Here is a 23408-nt window from a genome sequence, read left to right on the forward strand (position 1 = left end):
CCTCTTTTACATATGCTTATTGACCATTCCTGTTTTTCCCTCTTTGAAATGCTTTTTGGGTTGTTTGCATTTTCCTTATTGATTGAGAATTTATTTATTTATTTTTTGTAATTCTAGGTTTTGCTGGTGGTTTCCTCCTGGTGACTTTCAACTATATATTCCTCTCTATTTCTCTCCTTTAAATTTCTTTTAAACCAGGAATTAAATTGAGAGACTAGATCAAATTCAAGTTCTTTTTTATTTTTATTTTTTTGGCTAGAATGCCATTGTACAGTTTGCTGTTATATCCTATCAGGAAGAATATGACTAGTTGTATCTATATTTGGTGCCATGGGAATTGATCACTGGGAATTTGATCCCATGGTGCCATGAGAATTGATCATTGGGATCTTTCTCTCATGTGAGAGAGAGAAATTCCAGGGAAATATCCAGTATTTGGGACCCTGATTCATCTGTGAAGTTCCCCATCAACTTTTCTCCTGATGGTTTTATTTAACAGCTGATGATGATTATTCCATTATCCATTGTTTAATTAGGGCATGGAAAATAGTGATACTTTACTCTTTCTGCTTATTTTAGCTAGAATTTTTCAATAAAGAATACTTTTCAGTATCATCTCTTTGGTTTCCGAGACATAATTTATATGGAAAAGGCAGAATAAATGCTTGCTGGATTTTTTTTTTAGCCAGTTTACAGAGTATTAATTTAGCTCTCTAGTTACCTCCACAGATGAAGGGTTGTTTTTTTTTTCTTTCTATCATCATAAACTTAGGAATTTTAACATTTTAATTTAAATGTTAGAATTACTGTCTCCGTTAAAAAAAATAATAAAAAGCCTGCTAGTTTTTGATTGAGATTGCATTTGAATTTATAGATTTGGGGGAGAATTGACATCTAAATACTGAGTCTTCTAATCCATGAACATAGTATATCTCTGCTATTGAGATTCTCTTAATGTCTCTCAGCTTTTTGTATACTAACCTTATATCTTACAAGCTTGCTAAACTCATTGGTTCTAGTAGGTTGTTTTTTTTTTTTTTTTTAAGACTCTTTGGGGGGCGCCTGGGTGGCGCAGTCGGTTAAGCCTCCGACTTCAGCCAGGTCACGATCTCGCGGTCCGTGAGTTCGAGCCCCGCGTCAGGCTCTGGGCCGATGGCTCGGAGCCTGGAGCCTGTTTCCGATTCTGTGTCTCCCTCTCTCTCTGCCCCTCCCCCGTTCATGCTCTGTCTCTCTCTGTCCCAAAAATAAATAAAAAAAAAAAAACGTTGAAGACTCTTTGGGATTTTTTTTATATGGACATACATGGTATCTGCAGGTAATAACAGTTTTCCTTTCCAACACTTACATATTTTTTTTCTTGCCCTAGTGTACTGAATGGTACTGCCAATACAGTGTTGAGTAAGAGTGGTAAGAATGGGTATTCTGTCCTCTTCCCCAATTTTATAAAGCAAAGCTTTCAGTTTCCTGCCCTTCCCAGTGGTATCTGGCTCCTGCCATGTACGAGTGCAGAATCCTTGACCCAGGCATGTTTCCTGCTCCTCTCCCAGGGAAAGATGGTTTGGCTTCTCCTCCTCTTTCCTCTGGCCTTGTACCTTTTCCTGGAATTGGTGACCAGAGCGTTTGCTGGCCTCCCTCCAGCGGTAGAATGCTGTTGCTTGTTACTAGATGTAAGACTTAGGATGGGAGCAGGGGGGCTTTCCTCTCCACTGTTAGGGACAGATGACTTTTGCTTCTGTCCTTCTCTCAGTGCAGGTCACCTTTGCCCGGAACTATTGGTTTCCTGACTTCTCCAGTGACTTAAAGATTTTGCTTCATGTGAGAGAAAGTCCAGGGAAATCAGGTTTTATTGCTTGTTCCAGTGAAGGAATCTTTCTCAGGTCTTTTGCTTTACTTCAGTCTTCCATGAGCACTCCACAGCAAAGAACTTGGGGGTATGGATCCTCTTGTAGGTCTGAGGCTCAGAAGGCATCTAAGCTTCCATGGTAGCCCACATTTGGCTTGTAAGAAGTCCTTAAAATTTTGACTGATTTCTTCTTCTGTGGCAGACTTCATCTCTGTCATGTGTCCCATCTCCCTTGGGAGAGACTGTTACCCTTTGTATTCAGCTCACCTGGGTGCCTTGCAGCCTTACCTCTCTGTTGAACCCCAGAAATGTATGACTTTGTAGTTGATTTATCTGTTTTTGTTATTAGAGTGGAAAGGATGTTGTCGTGTGACTTTCTGCATCCTACTGGATGTGGAATTTGCAAACTTTCTTAAGCTCTCTACTCCCTCCAAATCCTAGCTTTCCTTCCACCTCTGCTATTCATCTCTTTCATGAAATCATTCATTAATCCTGTTTTCCAATAATCTTACATAAGGGATTAAACACTTTTTTTTTTTTTTCTAGCATTGGCTGAACTGTGTCGTTTCGGACTTTACTTTGGTCTCTATTGCCTTTACATCCTTCTCTGCTTATGTAGACTTATGCCCAGACCATTGGTCTGATGATTGGTGTGAGTCTGTGGTCCAGTTTTCACTGGTCTGGAGAGGAATGAGTAAAGATGGATGATGTGAGTTTTGTCAAACAAATTGTATTTACTTTTTTGTGTTTTTCTCTTGAGATTATTTGCTCTGCCATTTTTTGATGTTAAAATGTGTTTTTGAAAATGAGATGATGTCAGTACATGGGTGTTTTTTATTTTATAACCTTTTTATTGAGAAACATTACAGACAGAAAAATGCATAAAACATAAATTTCAGCTTAATAAATTGTTGTAAAACAAATAGCTTTGTAAATAACACTCAGATTGAAAAATAAAATTTCAACACTTTAGAAGGTCCCCACCCCCAACATATCCCTATTTGATTGAAATCCTCCCCCTCCAAGGTAAGACCCTTAGCCTCATTTTTATGGTATTCACATCCTTGCTTTTCTGTAGAGTTTGGCCATCAAATTCTAGTTCAATTTTTGCTGGTTTTGAACTTTATGTAATGGAATCATACTATATATATGTGTGTGTATATATATATATATATATATATATATATATAGTATGTATATATATATATATATAGTATGAATATATATATATATACATATACGTATATGTATATGTATATGTATATGTGTATGTATATGTATGTATATATATATGGCTTCTTTCACTCAGTACTATGCTTTTAGGATCCAGCCATGACTTTGTGGTTATTTTTTGTTCATTTTCATTGCTCTATAGTGTTCCATTATTTCGAGTATGCTGCAGTTTGTCCAACTAAATTATTACTTGTTTGACTTCAAGTTTATAGCTCATACAAATAATGCTGTGAATATCTCCTGTACTGATGCACATTTTTGTAGGGCTGTGGTTCTCAAGGTGCCCTTCCCCCACCAGCAGCTCCGGCATCTCCTGGGAACTTGTTAGAAATGCAAATTCTTGGACCTATTGAATTAGAAACTGTAGGGGTGGGGCCAGCAATTTGTGTTTTAACAATCCCTGAGCGTGATTACCATGCATGCAGAAGTTTGAGAAGCACTGCTGTGGGGGTGTACCTGGGGAGGAACTGAGGGGGCTTAGGGAAGACTAGATTAATGAATGGCAAACTGTCCTCCAAGTAGTTGTAGCAATTTACATTTTTACCAGGGATATAGGAGAGGTCCAAAAGGCACCACATTTTTTGGTGTTGTGAGACTTTTTAATGGTAATTCTTCTCTGCCACTCCCCTTTTGGGTTTTAATTATCTTTATCTGTAAAACTGAAACTTAGGTCACTGGTCAGTGAAATCTAAAAGTCTGGAAGTGACTGGTCTAAGTGAAATATATTTGAGTACAGAAATTTTGTCATCATTTTTGCTTTACTCCCAGTGCCTAGCATAGTGATAAGCGCATAGAAAAGTACATATTTATCCAGTTGAATTTTAAAATATTTTTTCATTGTTCAGCAGTTTCTCTCTTTTTTAAAAACAGTTTAATAAGGGCCTAAAGTTTATCATACAGACTAGTAATGCATTTTGAAAGTTCACTGTATACTTTTTTTTTCTTTTTAGCTTTTATCACTTCTTTTTGAAGATTTGTTCAAAAAATTTAATTCTGAAATGAAGAAGATTGCAGACCAGGTGATTCCTAAGCAAAGAGCTGCCCAGTTTGATGTTGTGAAACACATGCGTCAGGACCAGATCACCAATGGCATGGTGAATGCCATTTCCACCGTAAGTCTCCACGCATTTGTTGAGGTTTTTGTAACTTATTTATACCTCTGTTCAGTGGAATGGAAACTGAAAGTACTTTGGGAGTGTAGGTGAAAAAATAACGTTTCTATTTGGAGGATGTTTACAAATCACACATTTTTGACCTTGAAAGACAGTCCATAGTTTAAATGTTATCACTAGGAATCTTGTTACTGTGTAACTTTATTGCCAAATTATAGTCTATGTTCTATAAGGCCGTAAGAAAATGGACTCTTACAAAGAGGAAAAATCTTTTAGTTTAACTGAGAATAGCCCTTCTTTTAAAGGATACTTCTTCCCCTTGTTTTCTGTAATAAAACTGATATATTGCAAGTAGGTTTATTAATGACAGTTTTTGTCCAAAACAATACAAAATGTTTCATTTCATTGTAGGTTTATGTTCCTCCTAGGGCTAATCAGCTGTTCCTCATGTGAGTGATGAATTCAGGCCTCGGCAGCTGCTGTGTATTCAGGGACCCTGGCTGTTCATAAAGGGTTATCAGATAGGTTTTTGCTCCCTTTCTTAAAGCATAACAAGTATAGGTCTATCTGATGAAGTCTAGTTGTGTTTTGTATGCCAGACATAAAATTAGTTTTATAGATGGGAGTTTGCCCCGACAAAAGGATAATGTGCTAGAACACGTCGATTCCCTTAACAATGACAGAATTAGTGGCAGACTTGCTTCAGTTCTTGTCTTTAGAAACTAGCAGGCGGGTCTGTGTGAACTGTCCTTGCCGTGACAGCTACCTCTAACTTGACACGAACTGGGCCTTTGTGCCTATTTAGGCACATTAAACTCTTGTGGCCCAAACTTGTGTGAAAGTAGCTCCCTGGACATTTGAAGAGAAGCCTCTACAGAGCACTTGAACGCACATCAGTTAGAATTACTTTTCCTCGCTTTCTGACCCATGATTTTCAGGTCCTGATAGCTTTATGGAGTAGTTCTTTTACCTCGTAGGGACACGGCTCTACCTCCCAGAGATAGCCTGCTTATTTGAAAAGGCCTTGTTGTAGGTGTACCCCAGTCTGTAGGCAGCCAGAAAAACTTGTGTTCTCTTCCTAAATTCTGTGTTACTGTGAGTAGAATATTTGCAACAAATACGTTTTCTCAGAAGAGCAATTTTTAGTCTCCTTGTCTGTTTCTCTCCTCTCCCTTCTTGTAATACTCACACAGAAGACTAGAACAAACCCTCTTGTGGGACACCTTGGCTTCACTTCCCATCTGCTTCCCGTTTGCCAGCAGCTGCTGCCTTATTTTAGCTCTGTGTGGAATATTTATTTACCTTCCTCACACCTACTCTCTGGGCATCAGTCCATTTGCTAGTTTACCCTCATTCAGAGCAGAAAAGGAGTTCACTGACGAAGCAATGCAAAAACTTGTGGAATAAATGTGTTTGCTCTGTTTCTTTGCTTTGTAAAATGTACAGAGCTTCTTCCTAGAATTTAACTCTTTTCCATGTTACCAAGAACTCAAAGTTTCTGCAGTGATAGATCTTTATTGTAATGATGATTAAACGTTAGTTCGTAAGGGAACTGCCCCAGAGTCACACATTTGAATTCAAACAGATCACCTTATCTCCTTCTGAAACTCTAGCAGTTTTTCTCCGTTAGAGTTTTTAGCTTGGGATCTGCGAGCCCCCCTGTAAGTGAAATGTTTTAAAATTTTGCGTTCATGGTCCTACATGCATTTTTCCCAAGAGAACAGACACAGCTTTCATCAGATTCTCAAAAGAAAAATGAAGACTCACCGTTTAGCAGATGTAGTCCTTTCTTTTGACTCAGATTATTGAATCAGTGATTTTTTGACATTTTCTACTTTACTTTTCTACGCATACTCTTTTCTACTGCTAGTTCATGTTACCATGAATTGAAAATTTAATTATTGCTAACCTTCATCTTTAAATTATCTTTCAGAATATTTAGTGTATATGTTTATTTGCTACAACTATAAGGTGATAGATTTAATATGATTCAGTATATTGAATGCAAAGGAGATAAACTGAATTTAATGTTGAAGATTTATTTCCTGTGAATCTATTTTAAAATTGACATGACAGCCGCAGAGGATACATAATATTTCTTCATATGAATATATATGCAGTTTTTAGCCTTGATTAAGAAGCTTACAGTTTATTCATTATCCCTGATAACTGCTATTGGAGTCATTTTTCTGGTCCTTTTCTATTAGTATATTTTCCTCTAATTAAGACAGATTTTGGAAGACATCCAAATAATGACACATTCCAACAGGAAATTATCTCTTTGAGCTTCCAGCTACTTTTACCTTAAAATATGTGTAGAAATTGCTAGTGTTCTGTTAATTAGCTTATTGCTTCCAGTGGAAGTCTCTGGTTGAACTGGCTTGCCAGGATATAATTAGTTCTTCAGACAATAACTGCTATGACATGGTAAGGCTGATACATCACAGCATTCTGGCCTGGTTGCTAGACATAGGTGATATTCATTAAAGCCCTAGAGAAATCCTAGGGAGTGACCAGGCTAAATTTTCATTTCAGTTGTGATATTTTGATTCTTGAATATGCACTGTGGCTCTCATTTCACAAATAGTTCCTGTGATGAACTTCTTAGAGAGGCTGGAAAGTGTCAGGCAACATACAAACAGATCAGGGGTGGTCTTAGGTCTTTTTATATATTTATTTTCCTCTACAGGGAAATTGGTCCCTAAAGAGATTTAAAATGGACCGCCAGGGTGTGACTCAAGTGCTGTCTCGCTTGTCGTATATATCTGCACTGGGCATGATGACAAGAATCTCTTCTCAGTTTGAAAAAACAAGAAAAGTGAGTGGTCCTCGATCCCTTCAGCCATCTCAGTGGGGAATGCTCTGTCCTTCGGACACTCCTGAAGGAGAGGTAAGGGACCTAATGAGTCTCTGCTGTGTCAGAGGTAGTATCTGTTGGTGGTGTTCTAATTCTGCCCCTGTCCCCCCCAGGCCATATCCTTTTTTTGGGTCAGTCACTCTCTGGCAGAGAAAAAATTGATGCAGCCTGTCAGGACGACATCAGTGTCATTCCAAAACCAGTACCTACAGAGGCATTCGATTTAGTACCTCACCTAAATAGAAATATGATCCCAATTTTCTTGTTTTAGCTTATCCCAAGAATCAAACCATGCAATGAAGAAGGGATGAGAATGTGAGGGAAAATTGGGAGGCCCATCATCTTTGTTCACGAGGATCTCTTTTTATAAACAACTCCTTATTTTCCTTAGGTGTGCTTGGCGGGCATCAGGTTTTTGCCAGGGCAGCCAACAGGGAGCACAGAACCAAGCAGCTTAAATAGGTTTGCTCCCCCAGCATCACCATTTCTACATCACGGCCCTTTGTCCTTCATGCTGACCATTGTTGGTTTTACCCGATTCTGTTCGTTGTGAACTGTGAGTTTCCGGAGGAAGGAATCTTGTTAGGTTCACATTCTACCACGAGTTCCTAGCACAGAGCCTCGTCCACGGTAGAGGCCCCTTAGATATATGCTGAATGAATAAATACATTAGTTATGACATGTAAAAGATGTAAGTTCCAAAGAGTAGGAATTTGTTATGACTTGGGAGAGGTGAAAATAGAAGGCCAGGCAGAGTTACAATTTTTTAGAAAATTATCATTCGTCTCCTAATTTATCTTAAACCCTATGGAAATGCACACTACAATTATGCAGCTTGTCACATTTGCATAACTTCTACTTCTTGAGCTTTGGAGCACTGAATTTCCCGGAGATGGCTTCAGCTAACTTGTGCATCACTGTAGCAGATGGTTTTGAAGAATGGAAGACAATCTTTACATGTCCCATGTCTCAACTGTTCTTTTTTTTTTTCTTACTTGATGTGTTATGTCCTTGTTCATATTTCATCTTAGATTTTTGGGGGGTTGTGTAAAAATTCAAAAATATTTTATTTACTTTTCATTTTGAAGAAACTTCAGATGTACACAAAAGTTGCAAAATTGGTACAAAGAATTTCCATAACCCCTCACCTAGATTGTTCAGTTATCAGCCTGATGAAATTAAAATTGATAACAGTATTGTAATCTATAGATTACAGAATACATTACAGATTATAGAATCTATACCTTATTCAAATCTTGCCACTCATCCCACCAATGTCTTTTTGCTGACCCAGGATCACTCACTGCTTTCGGTTACCATGTCTCCTTAATCTCTACTCTGGAGCATTTCTTGGGTCTTGTCTTTGCCTTTTATGACCAAGAAGCTTCTCATGAACCATGAGATCGTGACCTGAGCCAAAACCAAGAGTTCGATGCTTAGCCCACTAAGTCACCCGGGTGCCCCATCCTTTACTGTTTTTAGTGTCCTCTTAATGACTGACGTTCCGCTGTCTGGGAATAACAACTTATGTAGTCAGCTTTTTTTGAGGATGCATTAAACGATGCCATCATTTTTTGCCATCTTAAATAGTACTACGCTGACCACTTCTGTGGCTAAATCTAGGTTTATATCCTTGCTTATTACTTTAGGGTAAATTCCTCTGGATATACGTTTTTAAGTCTTTTGTATCATCCCCAAAGTGTCCCCTACAAGGCTGTACTGCTTTAGGTTGCTGCCAGCAAAGCGGTGAGCTATTTTCAGACACAAACGGTACTTTGTATTACTAATGGTCATTCTTAGAAATGACTGTCCTTTGCTTTTTAGGCATGTGGTTTGGTTAAAAACTTGGCCCTTATGACACACATCACAACTGACATGGAAGATGGACCCATTGTTAAATTAGCCAGTAACCTGGGAGTAGAAGACGTGAATTTATTATGTGGGGAAGAGCTCTCTTATCCAAATGTGTTTCTTGTCTTCCTCAATGGTGAGTATATCACAGATACCTGTTGATCCTGATCAGTCTCTGGGTGGGGAGTAGGAGGGAAGCCATTATTATCCAGGTATTTAAAGGACAAAGGTACTTCAATTCTGGGCCCAGGGGCCTTAATTTAAAGGTAGAAAAATGGTAACAGAAGCAGTCTAACCCACTGGCTGGGGCATCAGGTGCTGAGGATCCCAGGCCAGAGCTCAAGGTAACATTGCAGACACTGGCTGCGTCCTGCCCTTCCACAGATAACCGCTAGGCCAAAGTGGAAAAGGCTCAACATGGCCTCTTTAAGTTCAAGTTAAATATGTGAGACATTCTGCAGAAACAGATCAGCCCTGACAGCACGTTGACTTCTATTCAGCCACTCGGTGATGGATTGTCAGCAGCCTGTCGCGAGAGGTCCCTTTTTTTCTGCTCGTGTTCCATTTGCTTCTTTCATCCCCTCTGAGTCCTCCAGAGCCTTGGCAGCAAGCGTGCCTCATCCTTGTGATTTGGTGGTCTGGGTACCTGTCCCGCCACACATCGTGCAGGCTCGTCCTGACCGCTTAGCTCCTGTGCTCTTCTCCTTTTTCCTTCTGTTCAGGGGGCATTAGTCCTTCACTGTGTGGGCAGGTGAGAAGCAAAACAGGGCTGTTCAGTACATCCCAGCGACCGAGAGAGCTCTTCCTCTGCAATGTCGCCCGGGACCTCTCTGCATCCTCACGCTGACCCCAGGGTGCAGAGTCCATCCTCCTCATTGCACAGATGACGATGATGGAAGAGTGGTTAGTAGGAGCCGGGCAGAGCTCGAAGCGCTTTACGTAGGATCAGGTTCACATTACTTAATCCTCACATCAACCCTTTGGAAGGGATAGAGCCAGTGTTCAAACCCAGGGAGTCTGGACCTCGAATTCATGCCCTCAGCGTGGTGCTGACCAGTGAGGAAAAGGAGGCTAATTTTTGCTACTTCAGCAGGCACGGGGCAGGGCTGCCCTGAACTGCTCGGCTGTGCTGCTTTCCTACAGCCTGTGGACCGGCTGCCTGAGTCAGTAACTGAATTTTCAAATGACTACTCAGTGCTGCTTATCGTCTTTATCAGGTAGATATTTTAAACCGGTATAGATCTGTTTTTCTGCCTGTTGTAAATTTTTCTCTTTCTGCTTAGGTAACATCCTGGGTGTCATTCGGGACCACAAGAAGCTAGTGAACACGTTTCGACTGATGCGAAGAGCAGGATATGTCAATGAATTTGTTTCCATCTCGACAAATCTCACGGATCGATGTGTCTATATTTCCTCTGATGGGGGAAGGCTGTGCAGGTATAAGTTGCTAAAAAGAGTTTTTTAAGTTTACTTCTGAAAGAAATACACTTGTTTTTGTTTTTGAATCCACTTCCACCTGTTTCATTGTTGAGATAAACTTAATTCAGTTAGCAGACCCCTCATGAATATGCATCTGGGTACTGAGGATTCAAAGATTAACAGGAATCTGTCTCTGCCCTCAGAGAGCTCAGTCTGTGGGCAAAGGCAGAAATAAGTACTAATAACAACCAACCACACTAATAATAATGCTAGCTCGCTGTTACTTAGCATTTTATTAGATACACTATGTGTAAGGCTTTAACTACATTCTGCCCTGTGGGTTGGATTTTTGGTTTTTTTTTTTAGTTTTTTTTTTTTTTTTTTTTTAACATTTATTTATTTTTGAGACAGAGAGAGACAGAGCATGAAGGAGGGAGGGTCAGAGAAAGGAAGACACAGAATCCGAAACAGGCTCCAGGCTCCGAGCTGTCAGCACAGAGCCCGATGCAGGGCTCGAACTCACGGACCGCGAGATCATGACCTGAGCCGAAGTCAGCCGCTCAACCGACTGAGCCACCCAGGCGCCCCAATTATTGTTTTCATTTAACCAATGAGGAACTGAGTTTTAGGGAGAGTAGATAACTTACCCAAAGCTAGATGGTGGCGGGGTCTGTTTTTCACTTGAAAGTCCTCACAATTCATTTGACTCCAACAATCATGATTTTTACCCACTGTATTCTGTTGCTATGAACTGAACTTTAAAGGATGAGTGGGATTGTGTTCCTTGGATGAAGGAGGAAAGGAGAAATGCTGAGGAATGGCAAGAATAAAAAACGTGGAGGCATGAGGAAGTAGCATTAGGCCCAGTAGAAAGTAGGTGTCTTAAGTCATTCAGTACATCTTAAGGGCCTGTTCTTCACGGGTACTGGCCAGGAGGTGGGGGCACAAAGACGACTATGACAGGGTATCTGGTCTTTGGGGGATATTCGGGGACATCAGCTGAGGATGTTACCTTATTCATAAGCCTCTGTGTTTTACTGTGGCCCTTCATTGTGGACCTCAGGTAGTGTTAGGGCACAAGTTAGTGAGCCAGCAATGGTTGGAGTGGTGAGAAGGGCTTGGGCTTTGAAGTCTGTCACAGCTGAGACTGGGCTGCCATTGTCTGTCCAGCATCCAACTTCTTCCAGTTACCCTCCTCATTTTCCTTTGGAGACTGCTCCTCCCTCTTCTTGGGATGGTCTGTCAGGTACCCTCTCCTGCTCAGCCACAGGTCAGGCACATGACCCAGGTAGACCAGTCACACTGTCTCCTCAGATGATTTGGATCTCAGAATAGCTCAAGGAAGAAGTGGTTGGAACTGATTCGTCCTGATGGCAACACATGCAAGAGACTGCCTGTTACTCCTTCTGTCCTGGATCCTTAGGGTCTGTCGTGAGGCTGGGCATTTCACCATTTTTCCCCCTAATTTTAGAGCATGAGTGAGGGAGAGAAGGGCAGAAGGGGAGAAGGGGAAAGAGAAAGAGTATATATCTTAAGCAGGCTCCATGCTCAGTGTGGAGCCTGACATGGGGCTCAATCCCATGACCCTGGGATCACTACCTGAGTCAAAATCCAGAGTTGGACACTCAAACAACTGAGCCACCCACCACCCACGCTCCCCTGTTTTGGGGATTCTTAATCCTTCTAGTAAATTCTTACACTTCCAGTAAATTCCTTTAAATTTTTTGTTTTGTTTTAGTAAGTTCCATTTTTGTGTAAATGAGCCAGAATTGGTTTCTCTTCTTTGCAACCAAAGAACCTGAGGTGATGGACGTACCTGAGTTTGAATCCTGACTTCCTACTTACCGACTTGGTGGCTCTGACTTTATTACTTTCCGTGGCTGAAAAAATGTAAATAATAATAATGCCTCCCTAGGATTATCCCAAGAGCTGACTGATGGAAGGTACGGTAAGTGCCTTGTAGGTGCCAGGTTCACATTAGATGCTTATTTATAGCTATTAACATATTCAGTCAGGGGTAGGGAAAACCATGACATTTTCTTAGGTCATTCTGTTTGAGGAGTTTTCTCTTTCCTTACATCCATTGTATTATGAAATAGTCTGAAAGAAATGAATTCTTTTGTTAGTAGTCATTTTATAATGGCATGACGTAGAGCTGGCAGGATGAATGTGTAGAATTTATCGAGTGAGTAGAAAGTGAGGGAGGGGCGCCTGGGGGCTCAGTCGGTTGAGCATCCGACTTCGGCTCAGGTCATGATCTCACACCCTGTGAGTTCGAGCCCCGCGTCGGGCTCTGTGCTGACAGCTCAGAGCCCGGAGCCTGCTTCGGATTCTGTGTCTCCCTCTCTCTCTGCCCCAACCCTGTTCATGCTCTGTCTCTCTCTCTCTGTCAAAAATAAATAAACATTTTTTTAAAAAAAGTGTTTTTTTTAATAAAATTAAAACAAAAAGAAAGTGAGGGAGCGGAGTGTGACCCTTGCCCTGCACCCGTGTCCGTCCTCACTTGGGCATCTCTCCGCCTGAGCTCCGTGCAGCCCTCGAATGAGGTGGCAGCGTCTCAGCTTCCCTCCCCGGAAGCCAGGATTTCGAGGTAATGTTGATTTGCATGAAAAGTTCACTCAGTTCATTTCTCAGCGACTTGTGTTCCCCTTTTGTAATTGTGTAGCTCTTCTTCTTAACTGTTTAAAAGCGCTCATTAGTCCTCCAGTAGCTATTTGGACTTTCGGGTAGGGCGCACAAGTGTCTGGGGGTGGCTCACTCCCCGCTGTAAGAGCTGCTTATCCAAATAGCGACAGCCGTTGACGTTTCGGTGCCGCGTGCCATCCTTTGTGTCGGCGTCTCCTCGTGGTGGCGAAGCCCTCGGAGGCAAATCACCCCTGACAGTTACAGGTTAATCTACCAGAACGTGGAAGCCAAAAGCTTTCTCTACCTTACACCCATTCTCTCGTTAAGAAGAAACTCTATTTTCTTTAAACGTGTAGCCCCTCTTTCGGTTCGTGTGTAGCTTTGCGTGACCTGCCAGCGTAGCCCAGCGGTGTCTGTCCAAAATGGAGCCACTCTGAACAGCTGATGTTCATCAGACCTTTGCTACAGAATGCCATTGTTGTCCTCAGTGACAGTTCTCTGCTGCCGACCTCTTGGGTGGTAGATCACGTATTCCTATGTGAAATCTGAGGAAATGCCTTTGGTCTGATGCATCTACACGGTTTTTAAAACCAAGACATTAAAGATTTGTTTCCTCTTTCAGTCTTACTGAGTATTGTTTTTGCCTTGCCTTTTCATTTAAAACTAAGTATTTCCTAAGACACTTGGGGGAAATACTGTGTGTATATATGTGTGTGCACATGCACATATACACACATGGGCTGGTGTGTGTGTCTTTTTGTGTATATGTGGGAGAGAAAATAGGCCTCTGTGCACTTCACACGTGCAGAGACTACCCGGTGTCCTCAGGCAGTCCAGAAATCAGGTTGATTGTATCTCTAGCTTCCTTCATTTTACTGTAGTAAACTTCCTTGCTGACTTAATTCTTCTCTTGAACTACTGTGAATTTGTTATTTTTTTCCATTCCAGACCCTACATAATTGTTAAGAAACAGAAGCCTGCAGTCACAAATAAACATATGGAAGAGCTGGCTCAGGGGTACAGGTAAATGGCCAGAAGCAAAACTTCTCAATCTCCTTGATACTCATGCATATATGATTTGACCAGCGGTGGCATTTTTTGATCTGAGCTTTTCAGAAAAGTATGTTGTCATTTATAGTCTCTTAATTCCTCTCTACTAAATGTTTCAGCCTTTTAAAAACCCATTCCTCTCTATGTGAATTTGCTTAGACTTTGTAAAATATTAGCAGTTTATATTGCAAGGACCACAGGGTGTTGGCGTAAATTAGCACACTGTGAAGTAACAGGGATATGTTGATTTACACATGGTGGGTCTCATCATAGGAGCTTTTTAAAGTCCTAGGAGATATTTTCAGAAGTGGGGGCCAGATTGACAAGTGTCTTAGATGTTTTACTGTTTTTATTTCAGTGATTTGAGATCACTGTATGCTCCAAGAGTAACATGTTTCAGGCATCCCAATATAGTGACACTTTCTGGGAGAGAAAGATGCCTTGAGTGTAAATGAAAGCCAGCATCCTCCATTATCGCATGTAAAACACTGCAGTGAAATGCTGTTCAGTCATGTACATGTCACCAATATTTTCCCAGGAATTTTGAAGATTTCTTACACGAGAGTCTGGTTGAATATTTAGATGTGAATGAAGAAAATGATTGTAACATCGCACTCTATGAACATACAATTAATAAGTGAGTAGGATCCGTAACAGCCATAATTAAAACCTGTTCTGATTATAGAAAGAGCTTTCTTTTCATTTCATCTTTTCTGTTGTGTTTCCTCTTAGTAGGAACTGTTAGAAGTATACTGTCTTATAATAAAGCCTTACCCATCCTTTATCCCGCTGTAAGACTATCACACCAACTGCTAACAGTCTTTAGATTTCATTATCTTTTCCATTCATTTTACACTTAGTGTGTATTTTTTGAAAGGAATTGCTTCTCTGATTTTGATATTTGATTACTGTCAAAATTGAACTAAGAGGTCAGGCTACGTTAAAGATGTATTTCTCTCTTCTAGAGAGGACACCTGAATTCTTGTCAGTGCAGGAATTCCAGACGTTATATGTTCTAAGGATGTCTCTAAACTTATGTGCAATATAAACAAAAAAACGGTACTATGTTCACAATGTTTCAAAAATAGTGATTTTTTTTTTTTTTAATTTTTTTTTTCAACGTTTTTTATTTATTTTTGGGACAGAGAGAGGCAGAGCATGAACGGGGGAGGGTCAGAGAGAGAGGGAGACACAGAATCGGAAACAGGCTCCAGGCTCCGAGCCATCAGCCCAGAGCCTGACGCGGGGCTCGAACTCACGGACTGTGAGATCGTGACCTGGCTGAAGTTGGACGCTTAACCGACTGCGCCACCCAGGCGCCCCAAAAATAGTGATATTTTTAGAAGCATCTGTTCTCTTTAGAGGACAGTAGAGGACATTCATAGAACTTCCTGTCTGATGCCCAGGACTGATGATACTGCTTACCTGAAACAGGAATTTTCTCAGTTATATTGTTTAATAGGTAGGAGTTTGTTACTGGCACCTGATAACTATTTACGTCTTCAGTCAAGAAAGTACTTTTCTGTTTTCTGCCACCAGATGAAATGTACCACTCCCTTTTTGTCTTATTGTGATTTAGTAAATAATGCTTTTCAGTCGAATCTTTGTTCCTTAAAGGCGTGACTGTCTCAAAGTACTATTTTTATTGTGCCAGGTGAAGACGGAGTGGACGTAGAGGAGAACCGTTCCGTAGTAACCCCTGTAGAGAACTGTTCTGTAGTAACCCTGTGAATAGCAGCGCGTCCTTGTCTCTCAGCCTCTGCTGCTCTCCTCAACACCCACATCCAGTGCCGTGGCTCATCATGTCGGCCTCTGCCGTATCCCTGCAGTCTGACCTCTTTTCCCCACCTGCACCTACCGTGCCAGTCCAGGCTGCTGCCATTGCCTGCCCGGGGCCTCGCAAAAGGCTCCTGACTCTTTGGCACTACTTCCCGCACAGTCTGTTCTTAATAGATGAAAGTGGTCTTTTCCCGACTCTTCTCAAACCCCCAGCGGCTTTCCCTCTCCCTTGGAAGTCCTTGCAGAGGCTTCAAGTTCCTGCACCATCTGCCTGCCCCACCTGGTGCCTGCAGCATCCTCTCCTCCCCCTCCTCCCTCACTGTGTTTAACCACACTGGGCTCTTCACACCTCAGGCGTGCTTCTGCCTCAGTACCTTTGCGCTGGCCGTTCCCTCGCCTGGAACACTCATACCCTGCATGGCTCACTCTTTCAGCTCCCCCAGGTCTTCACTCGGGTGTCACCTTCTCCGTGCTTTTTCCTGATGACCCCATTTAGAATAGAAACCTCTCCTCTGTGCACACCCCTCTTCACTGCTTTATTTTTCTAGTGCTTATTACCTTACAATAAAATCTGTGAAATGTGTATTTTATCGATTTATCTGTGTATTTATCTTTCCGCTAGAAGCTTCACAAAGGCAGGGACTTTTCTCTGTCTTGTTTGCTGTGATAAGGGAATGCAGCCATTAGAATCAGTACCACCCAATCACCAAGCTGACCCATACATCAAATTCATTTTATTTTAAAAATAGAAAAAAATTGACATCCTGTAATTCGTACTTATGATCTTTTTTTTAAATGTAGACAGGCATAAAGTAAAAAGAATGAATCCCCTTCCTTCCCCATCCCACCAAACTCCAGCCTCCAGATGTAATCAGTGCTAATGGTTTAATGTACTCTTTCAGATTTTTTTCTAAGGGAATACAAACATACCTACACGGTCACTCACAGTGTATGGGACCAAGGCAGCATAGTTTATGTTTAAACTTGATTTAAACCTACCATCATTACCAACTTCATCATTCTGAACATTTTTTATATTAGCATATGTGTATATACCTATATAAATATATTACTTCAGTTTCTTTATATTACATTGTCTGACTACACATAAATAGTTTATTTAACCTGTTGTTGAATATTTAGGCTGTTTTCTGATTTTTCTGCTGTTGCAAACGACAGGTTACAGAATCTTGATTTGAGCTAAATTTAAGGCCCTTAGGCACATTGACTAGAAAGTCTCCTATTTCCTGTTCAGGACAGAAGATTATGGTGGTTTTAATTTCAAATAATAGTATTCCTTTTTGTTTTATAGAAGTCAAAATCAGAGCATTTGGACTTTGAATAATTATCAGAAGATACATGCTCTTAGATGTATTGTTATGAAAAGGTCTTTACCTTTTTCATTTTCAGCTTCAATCTGCATAGTTTTTATTTACATGAAGAAATTGGCCCATATTTCAAATTGGCCAATATTTAAACAAAACTGTACATTTTAAATGAACTGTTATTGTAAGCCATAAAATGTCATTATAAGCAGTTTCTCTTTTAAATAAAACAAAACCAAACCTAGAGCCCTTTCCGTCTCTGCCGACAAAGGCCTAACATATCTGAGAGAGTTGGGGTTCTGCCAGGTCATAAGGTCAAAACTGTGTTCTTCAAACCAAGAGCCACATGGACAGCATTCTCTCCAACCAAGCTAGGAACATAATTCATATGTATACTGGGGGAAAAAAAATCATGATGGATGACTGGATAAGTGGGAAATCTTTTGCCATGTGCATTGCAACTAATTTTCCACAATGGGTTGGCCTATCTTGGAAATCACTTCACAGGTACTATAAACCATTGACATTATTTTTTTTTTCTTAGTTTATTTATTTTTTGAGAGAGAGAGAGCAGGGGAGGGGCAGAGAGAGTATCCCAAGCAGGCTCCACGCTGTCAGTGCAGAGCACGATGTGGGGCTCAAACTCAGGAACCAGGAGATCATGACCCGAGCTGAAATCAAGAGGCAGATGCTTAACCCACTGAGCCACCCAGGTGCCCCAGCCATTGAAATGACTAAAATTATGTCTTAGAAATGCTTGAGGAAGGAATAGAGGATCAGCAGAGACCACAGACACTGGATGTGATGACTGTTACTTTCAGCAAGACCCAGAAACAGTCTGGCTACCCTTTCCTTTTAAAATACCTGAGCTGCTGTATCATTTAGCCAAAACTGGTATTTTTGCAAAAATGTGTTACAAAAGTAATGAAGATTCTAACACCTACTAGATAAAGTCTTCCTTTGTGTCCAGTACCTACAGCTCAGCTGTCTAATAAAAAAATGTCATGCAAGCCCATATATCTACGTTTTCCAGTAGCCACTCTGAAAAAGAAACAGGTGAAGTTAATCTTAATAACTGTATTTGACCCAGTATATCTAAAATGTTGTCATATCAACATGTAGTCAATATAAAAATATTGAGATTTTATGTATTTTTTTCCTTATTATAAGTCTTCAAAATCTGGTGTGCACTTAACGCACATCTCAGTTTGAAGGCTAGATGTTCATTGGAAATACCTGATCTGGTTTCATAACATTTACATTTGGAAAAGTAGACTCACAAGTGTAAGTTGTTACAAACATAACTCAGAGGTTTTGAACAACTGAACTGAGTTATTTAAATTTGAGTTTTTAATATGTAATTGAAATTAAGTAAAATGAAAAATCCCATTCCTTAGTTATACTAATCTAACTGAACAAGTGCTGAACAGCCACACTTACCTGGTGGTTGTGGTGTTGGTCCCCTTACATCTTCTAGTAACTTCTTCAGCAGGATCTATTCCTCTTGAAAATGGTCATACAACTTTGTCATTGATACAAGTTGGAAAAGGGCAGAAAAGCAACGCACTCAGCCATGTGGATATTTTTGGTATTGCATTTTGATATGCCCAATATAGTGATTTCTTTATAAGGGTTATTGTTATTAGTATGTAATAATGTTTTATTTTCTTACAGGGGTATTTTGTACTATCTCCCTTCTCTTACATTTCTATAAGTAATAAGTTTCTATTACTGAAAAAAATAATTCATTTTATTATATTTTATTTTTATCAGTTTTACTAGCAGCAAACGTTGAGGTTTTATATAAATTACATGTATTTGTGTATAAATTTTTATATTCATATAGACTTATAAATTTTATTATCTAGGTCCTTGGGGGACTTTTTTTTTTATTTGAGAGAGAATGAACGAGCAGGGGAGAGGGGCAGAGGGAGGGAGAGAATCTCAAGCAAGCCCCATGCTCAGTGTAGAGACCGATGTGGGGCTCGACCCCAGGATCATGACCTAAGCTGAAATCAAGAGTCAGACGCTGAACTGACTAAGCCACCCAGGCACCCCCATTGGGACCTTGATAGTAATATTTTTATACTCTTTAAGAGCTATTTGTTCTAGTCCTTGGTGTCTTAGATGTCTAATTTTTAATTAACAGAGATACCACCCACTTGGAGATTGAGCCCTTCACTCTTCTTGGCGTTTGTGCTGGCCTCATCCCATATCCTCATCATAACCAGTCCCCAAGAAACACATACCAATGTGCCATGGGGAAACAAGCCATGGGTAAGATTTCCTTCTTGAACTTGGTTGCAAATACTTGGAAAAAGGCTTAAATCTTTATCCTTACTCCAGTAGTATGAAATGCTTGGTTAAGTCAGACATTGCTAATTCCTGAGTGTTACTGACCTCAGAGGGTTGCCTGTGAACTCCGCAGGGCTTACAGGTGCCCCGCCATGTTTGAAGCATAAACAGAAATAGAGAAAACCTCTCTGAACTTGTTCCTTTGACCAAACAAGGAGATATATAATAGATGTCACAGAATGACAAGGCGGTAAACATGAAGAGAAAAGCTCTATAAAATGTCAGTTGTGAACCAGAAGAAATGGAAGAAAGAGCAGAAAAACACAAGGTGGAGGGAAGAGAGGGAGGAAGAGAGCCGAAGATGCATGGTATATATTAGAATGTGCTAGTGATGGTCAGGGTGACAGTCATTGCACCCATTACATCCTCATCCTTGCTCCCATAGCTTCTGAAACACCAGTTCGTGTCATACAAATTTCTGAATTCGTTTTTCTTCCATTTTCTTTCCTCTCTCCTCCATGTATCTATTAATTTATCTGTTCTCCATCCATAACACTTGTTGAACATCATGTGTAGACCAGACAGTGAGTCTGGGACCTGAACATGGAGAGGTGAGACAGAGCCCTGTCCTCAAGGTGTTCACAGTCTAGTAGGAGAGCCCAACAAGAACAACTATAATTCAAGATATGTGATAGGTGCTGGAGTTGACCAACAGCTGCAATCTTAGGGAATGAGAGCTGAAAGGTCACTAGAGGTTAGAGAGTAGGTTGTTTCCGAAGAATAGAACTGAACCGGGTCTTGAAAGACCCAGAGTATTTTTCACAGGCATGAAAATAGAAGCAAGCGTTGCATGGGGCATCTTGGTGCTTTGGTATGGGTGTTTAGCCTAATATGGGTATGGTGGCATACTGGGAGGGGCACCACATATTAACGATTTTTGGTTTTATCTTGAAGGTGATATGGCGAAGATACCAGGCCAAAACAAGAAAAAGTTTTGCTTATAAACTTTTTCTGAAATGTTTCTTAAAAATCATTTAAAAATGTTTTTTAAATCCTAGTGAGTTTAATAAGTTCTATTTTCATTTATGTCTGTGACATCAATATGGTATGCCATTTCTGGTTTAAAGTATGATACAAGGAGCTTCGTAAAGAAACTGAAAGGTTTTTGCATTGCCTTTGAGTAACCACCAGAAAGCATTTAGCTTCTCAGTTGCCAGCAATCAGCTGCAACTGACCGTAGCTTGACAATTAAGGAATCCTACATCTCATCCCAGATAGTGTATGTTTCTTTTCAAGTTTTTATATTGCGCTTTGGTTGGCAAAACATGTTGTCCTGCAACCATTTACCTGAATGACGTAATGCCTGGACAGTTCAGAATAATTCCCAGTGGGAAAATCTAAGCCGAGGCTCATCAATTTCCCCTTTCCCATTCATCCTCAGCAGCAGTGTAGGCTGATTTCCCGCTTGTGCTTGTGACTTGCTAACAAGTTGAAATATACAGTACTGAACCTTGTGTGTCATGAAAGGGCTATCACTTCTATTGGGTTTACCAAACCATTTTGTTTCATGATGTGAATCCTGGCTGAAACAATACACCTTTTGTGTAGAACCTTCAGCAGAATTAACGGAAGACTAATCACTTCATCGCTAATGCCACTCTTTGCTTGTGTTTGAACATTGAAACAGAAAGGGCTACGAATCTATCTCCACTTGGTGAATCTTTTTTTTTTTTTTTTAAATAAAGAAGAGACTTGAAGGGAAGAAATAATATTTTTATTTTTGTAACTCGTCTCCCTACCAGAAAAAAAAAAAAAAAAAAAGCCTTTATTTTGTGGCCATGAGTATCTGCAACGTTTGGTTAGTTACCACACACAGTTAAGCAGGATCAGTGTGTACAGAAAGCCAATTCAGTGTCTGTAGAGTTCTTTTGTAGTTTTCTGTGTGAAGGTTTTTTTTCTCGTTTTGTTTTGAGTGTCATTTGCAATTCATTGTCTGTGTTTTCTGAGGTTGGTGTATTCAGCTGCTCTGACCCTGGGTCCTGCACATTTAGCTCCTTGGATACAATCCTCTGACGTTACTGCTGACGCTAGGAAGACAAAAGCCACAGAATATCTTAAGTAATAAAAAAAAAAAAAAAAGCCTTTGTTACTGTTTGTTATTATAAAACACCTGACTGGGAAGAAAAGCATCAAGATAAAAGTACATTCAGAGTTGGCACATTACATGACCACGTTTCTCTTCGGACGCTGAAATAGCTGTAGAAGTACCAAACTAGGTCTAGATGAAAACTCCCAAAAGGAACAAGGCCAGCAGAGGGAGAAGACCCACAGCAGAGGCCCAGGTCTGTAAAGCAGACCTAGCACTTTGAGTTGGACTTCTCGGAGTCATTTTAATTCCATGCAGTCTCGGCTGCTGGTAACTAAAAGTCGTGCTATCCCATTTTAAGTAGGAGCCATTGCTGAAGACTGTATACATCTCAGGGATTCTGTGTGAATGTTCTAAAGTATTATTTTCGTGCCGTTCATCCGTTAGTCCATATGGATAGTGGAAGACAGTAGCCCAGAATTAACACACTACATATTCTAGCCAACCTGGAAGATTTGCTGTCTACTTTTCACTACCAACCGTCTGCCCCCAGTGAACAGAGTGAGAAAATGAGAGAAAATCATTTTTCTGTCACTACCAAGGAGACCAAGATGAGCACAAAGCACAGACTGAAAGCCTCACCTTGTACATAAGAGAAAGCTCGCTTTAGTAGTGAAACCCCAGCAGAGGTGTTTCTTAAATCTAAGGTTCTTTAAGTTGTTAATAAAGTACAGGCTTCCACACACCATCTTATTGTGCTACTAAGAAAGACCTAACCTTCCATGAATATGGCTCTGTTGTGACAAGGTTCCGAGCAAGAAGCCAGGTAGACGTGTGTGGAATTGGCGAGGGTGACCTGGGTCGCTCAGCGCTCCAAGTGAAGGCTGTGTGTCGGAGCTGCATTGGACGTACTCCCTGGAACCAGACTCCAGTCCACGAGTCACGCTTTCATATCCTGCCCGTTTTATTAATTGGCAATCCGCTAGTGGAACACTTTCTCCTAGTTAAAGGGATCTTTCAGTCACTATCAGCTCAGTTCATGAATATGCATCACATACCTCCCCTAGGCCCGGTCTCTGCCCAGCCCTCCTTCACCTCCAAATTGCTCGGACTTTTTATCTGTTTATTTATTTATTAGCTCAGGAAGTAACGTAGCTTCTGTTTTAGTTTTTGTTTTCAGTAGATGCTGTTCCAGAGCAGATAGCTCCTTCTCTTGTATTCCCCACTTCAAAGTAGAGTGGGTTGTCCTAGAAGTAGCCTAGAAGATTTTGAGATCTTAGAAATACATAATATACAAAGATCCTCATAAAATTTTGTTTCATTCTACATCTTCCTCTACATTTCATTCAACTTTCGGTTTGATTTTCTTTTTTTAGAATATTTATTCTTTATCAATTTGGTGGGTACAGAATGAAAAGACGTCTTGACCAAATTATCCCTGACAATTGTATTTAGAATTTCACTGTTTGTCCAAAAAAAATTTATTTAAATCCTTGTCGGTATTTCAGATGTAAGATTGTATGATGTTTCCTGAGACTAGAATGCTAATAATGAATACTTAATGGAGATAAAATTAAACTGTCGTCCGGTTAGTAGGGTTAGCTTTGGAGGCGGAACAGGTGACAACGCAGAGGTCAAGGGATGTATGTTTGTGTTACTGCTAATATTAGTAGTATTGTTAATGAATGATGCCGCTTACTGACTACTCCGATGATTTATATGCATTTCTTCTTTTAATCATAATAATAATCCTGTCAGATCTAATACGTACCTTTTGTGTTTCTGGCAAGGAAACAGACTCCCACTTTGGTTGAGTAACTTCTAAAAGGTTACCTTATATCTTCTGTGCAATGTTATCTATAGAACTTACTAAAATTCTTCTCAACTGAAACTATCTTATTTCCTCACTTTTTCCTCTTCACTGCAGACCATG

The 23408-nt window shown here is 40.4% G+C and overlaps 1 protein-coding gene across 1 annotated transcript in view; it reads left to right on the forward strand.

The window, feature by feature from the left end:
- Positions 1 to 23408, forward strand: part of POLR3B (RNA polymerase III subunit B) — a 103684-nt gene that overhangs the window by 38259 nt on the left and 42017 nt on the right. The window contains exons 13-19 of the mRNA XM_049626230.1: positions 4027 to 4188; positions 6878 to 7078; positions 8870 to 9032; positions 10180 to 10333; positions 13889 to 13963; positions 14529 to 14627; positions 19244 to 19371. Coding sequence (XP_049482187.1) covers positions 4027 to 4188; positions 6878 to 7078; positions 8870 to 9032; positions 10180 to 10333; positions 13889 to 13963; positions 14529 to 14627; positions 19244 to 19371 — 982 coding nt within the window. The remainder of the gene's footprint in view (positions 1 to 4026; positions 4189 to 6877; positions 7079 to 8869; positions 9033 to 10179; positions 10334 to 13888; positions 13964 to 14528; positions 14628 to 19243; positions 19372 to 23408) is intronic.

This window comes from Panthera uncia, chromosome B4, assembly GCF_023721935.1.
Source record: "Panthera uncia isolate 11264 chromosome B4, Puncia_PCG_1.0, whole genome shotgun sequence".
NCBI lineage: Eukaryota > Metazoa > Chordata > Mammalia > Carnivora > Felidae > Panthera > Panthera uncia.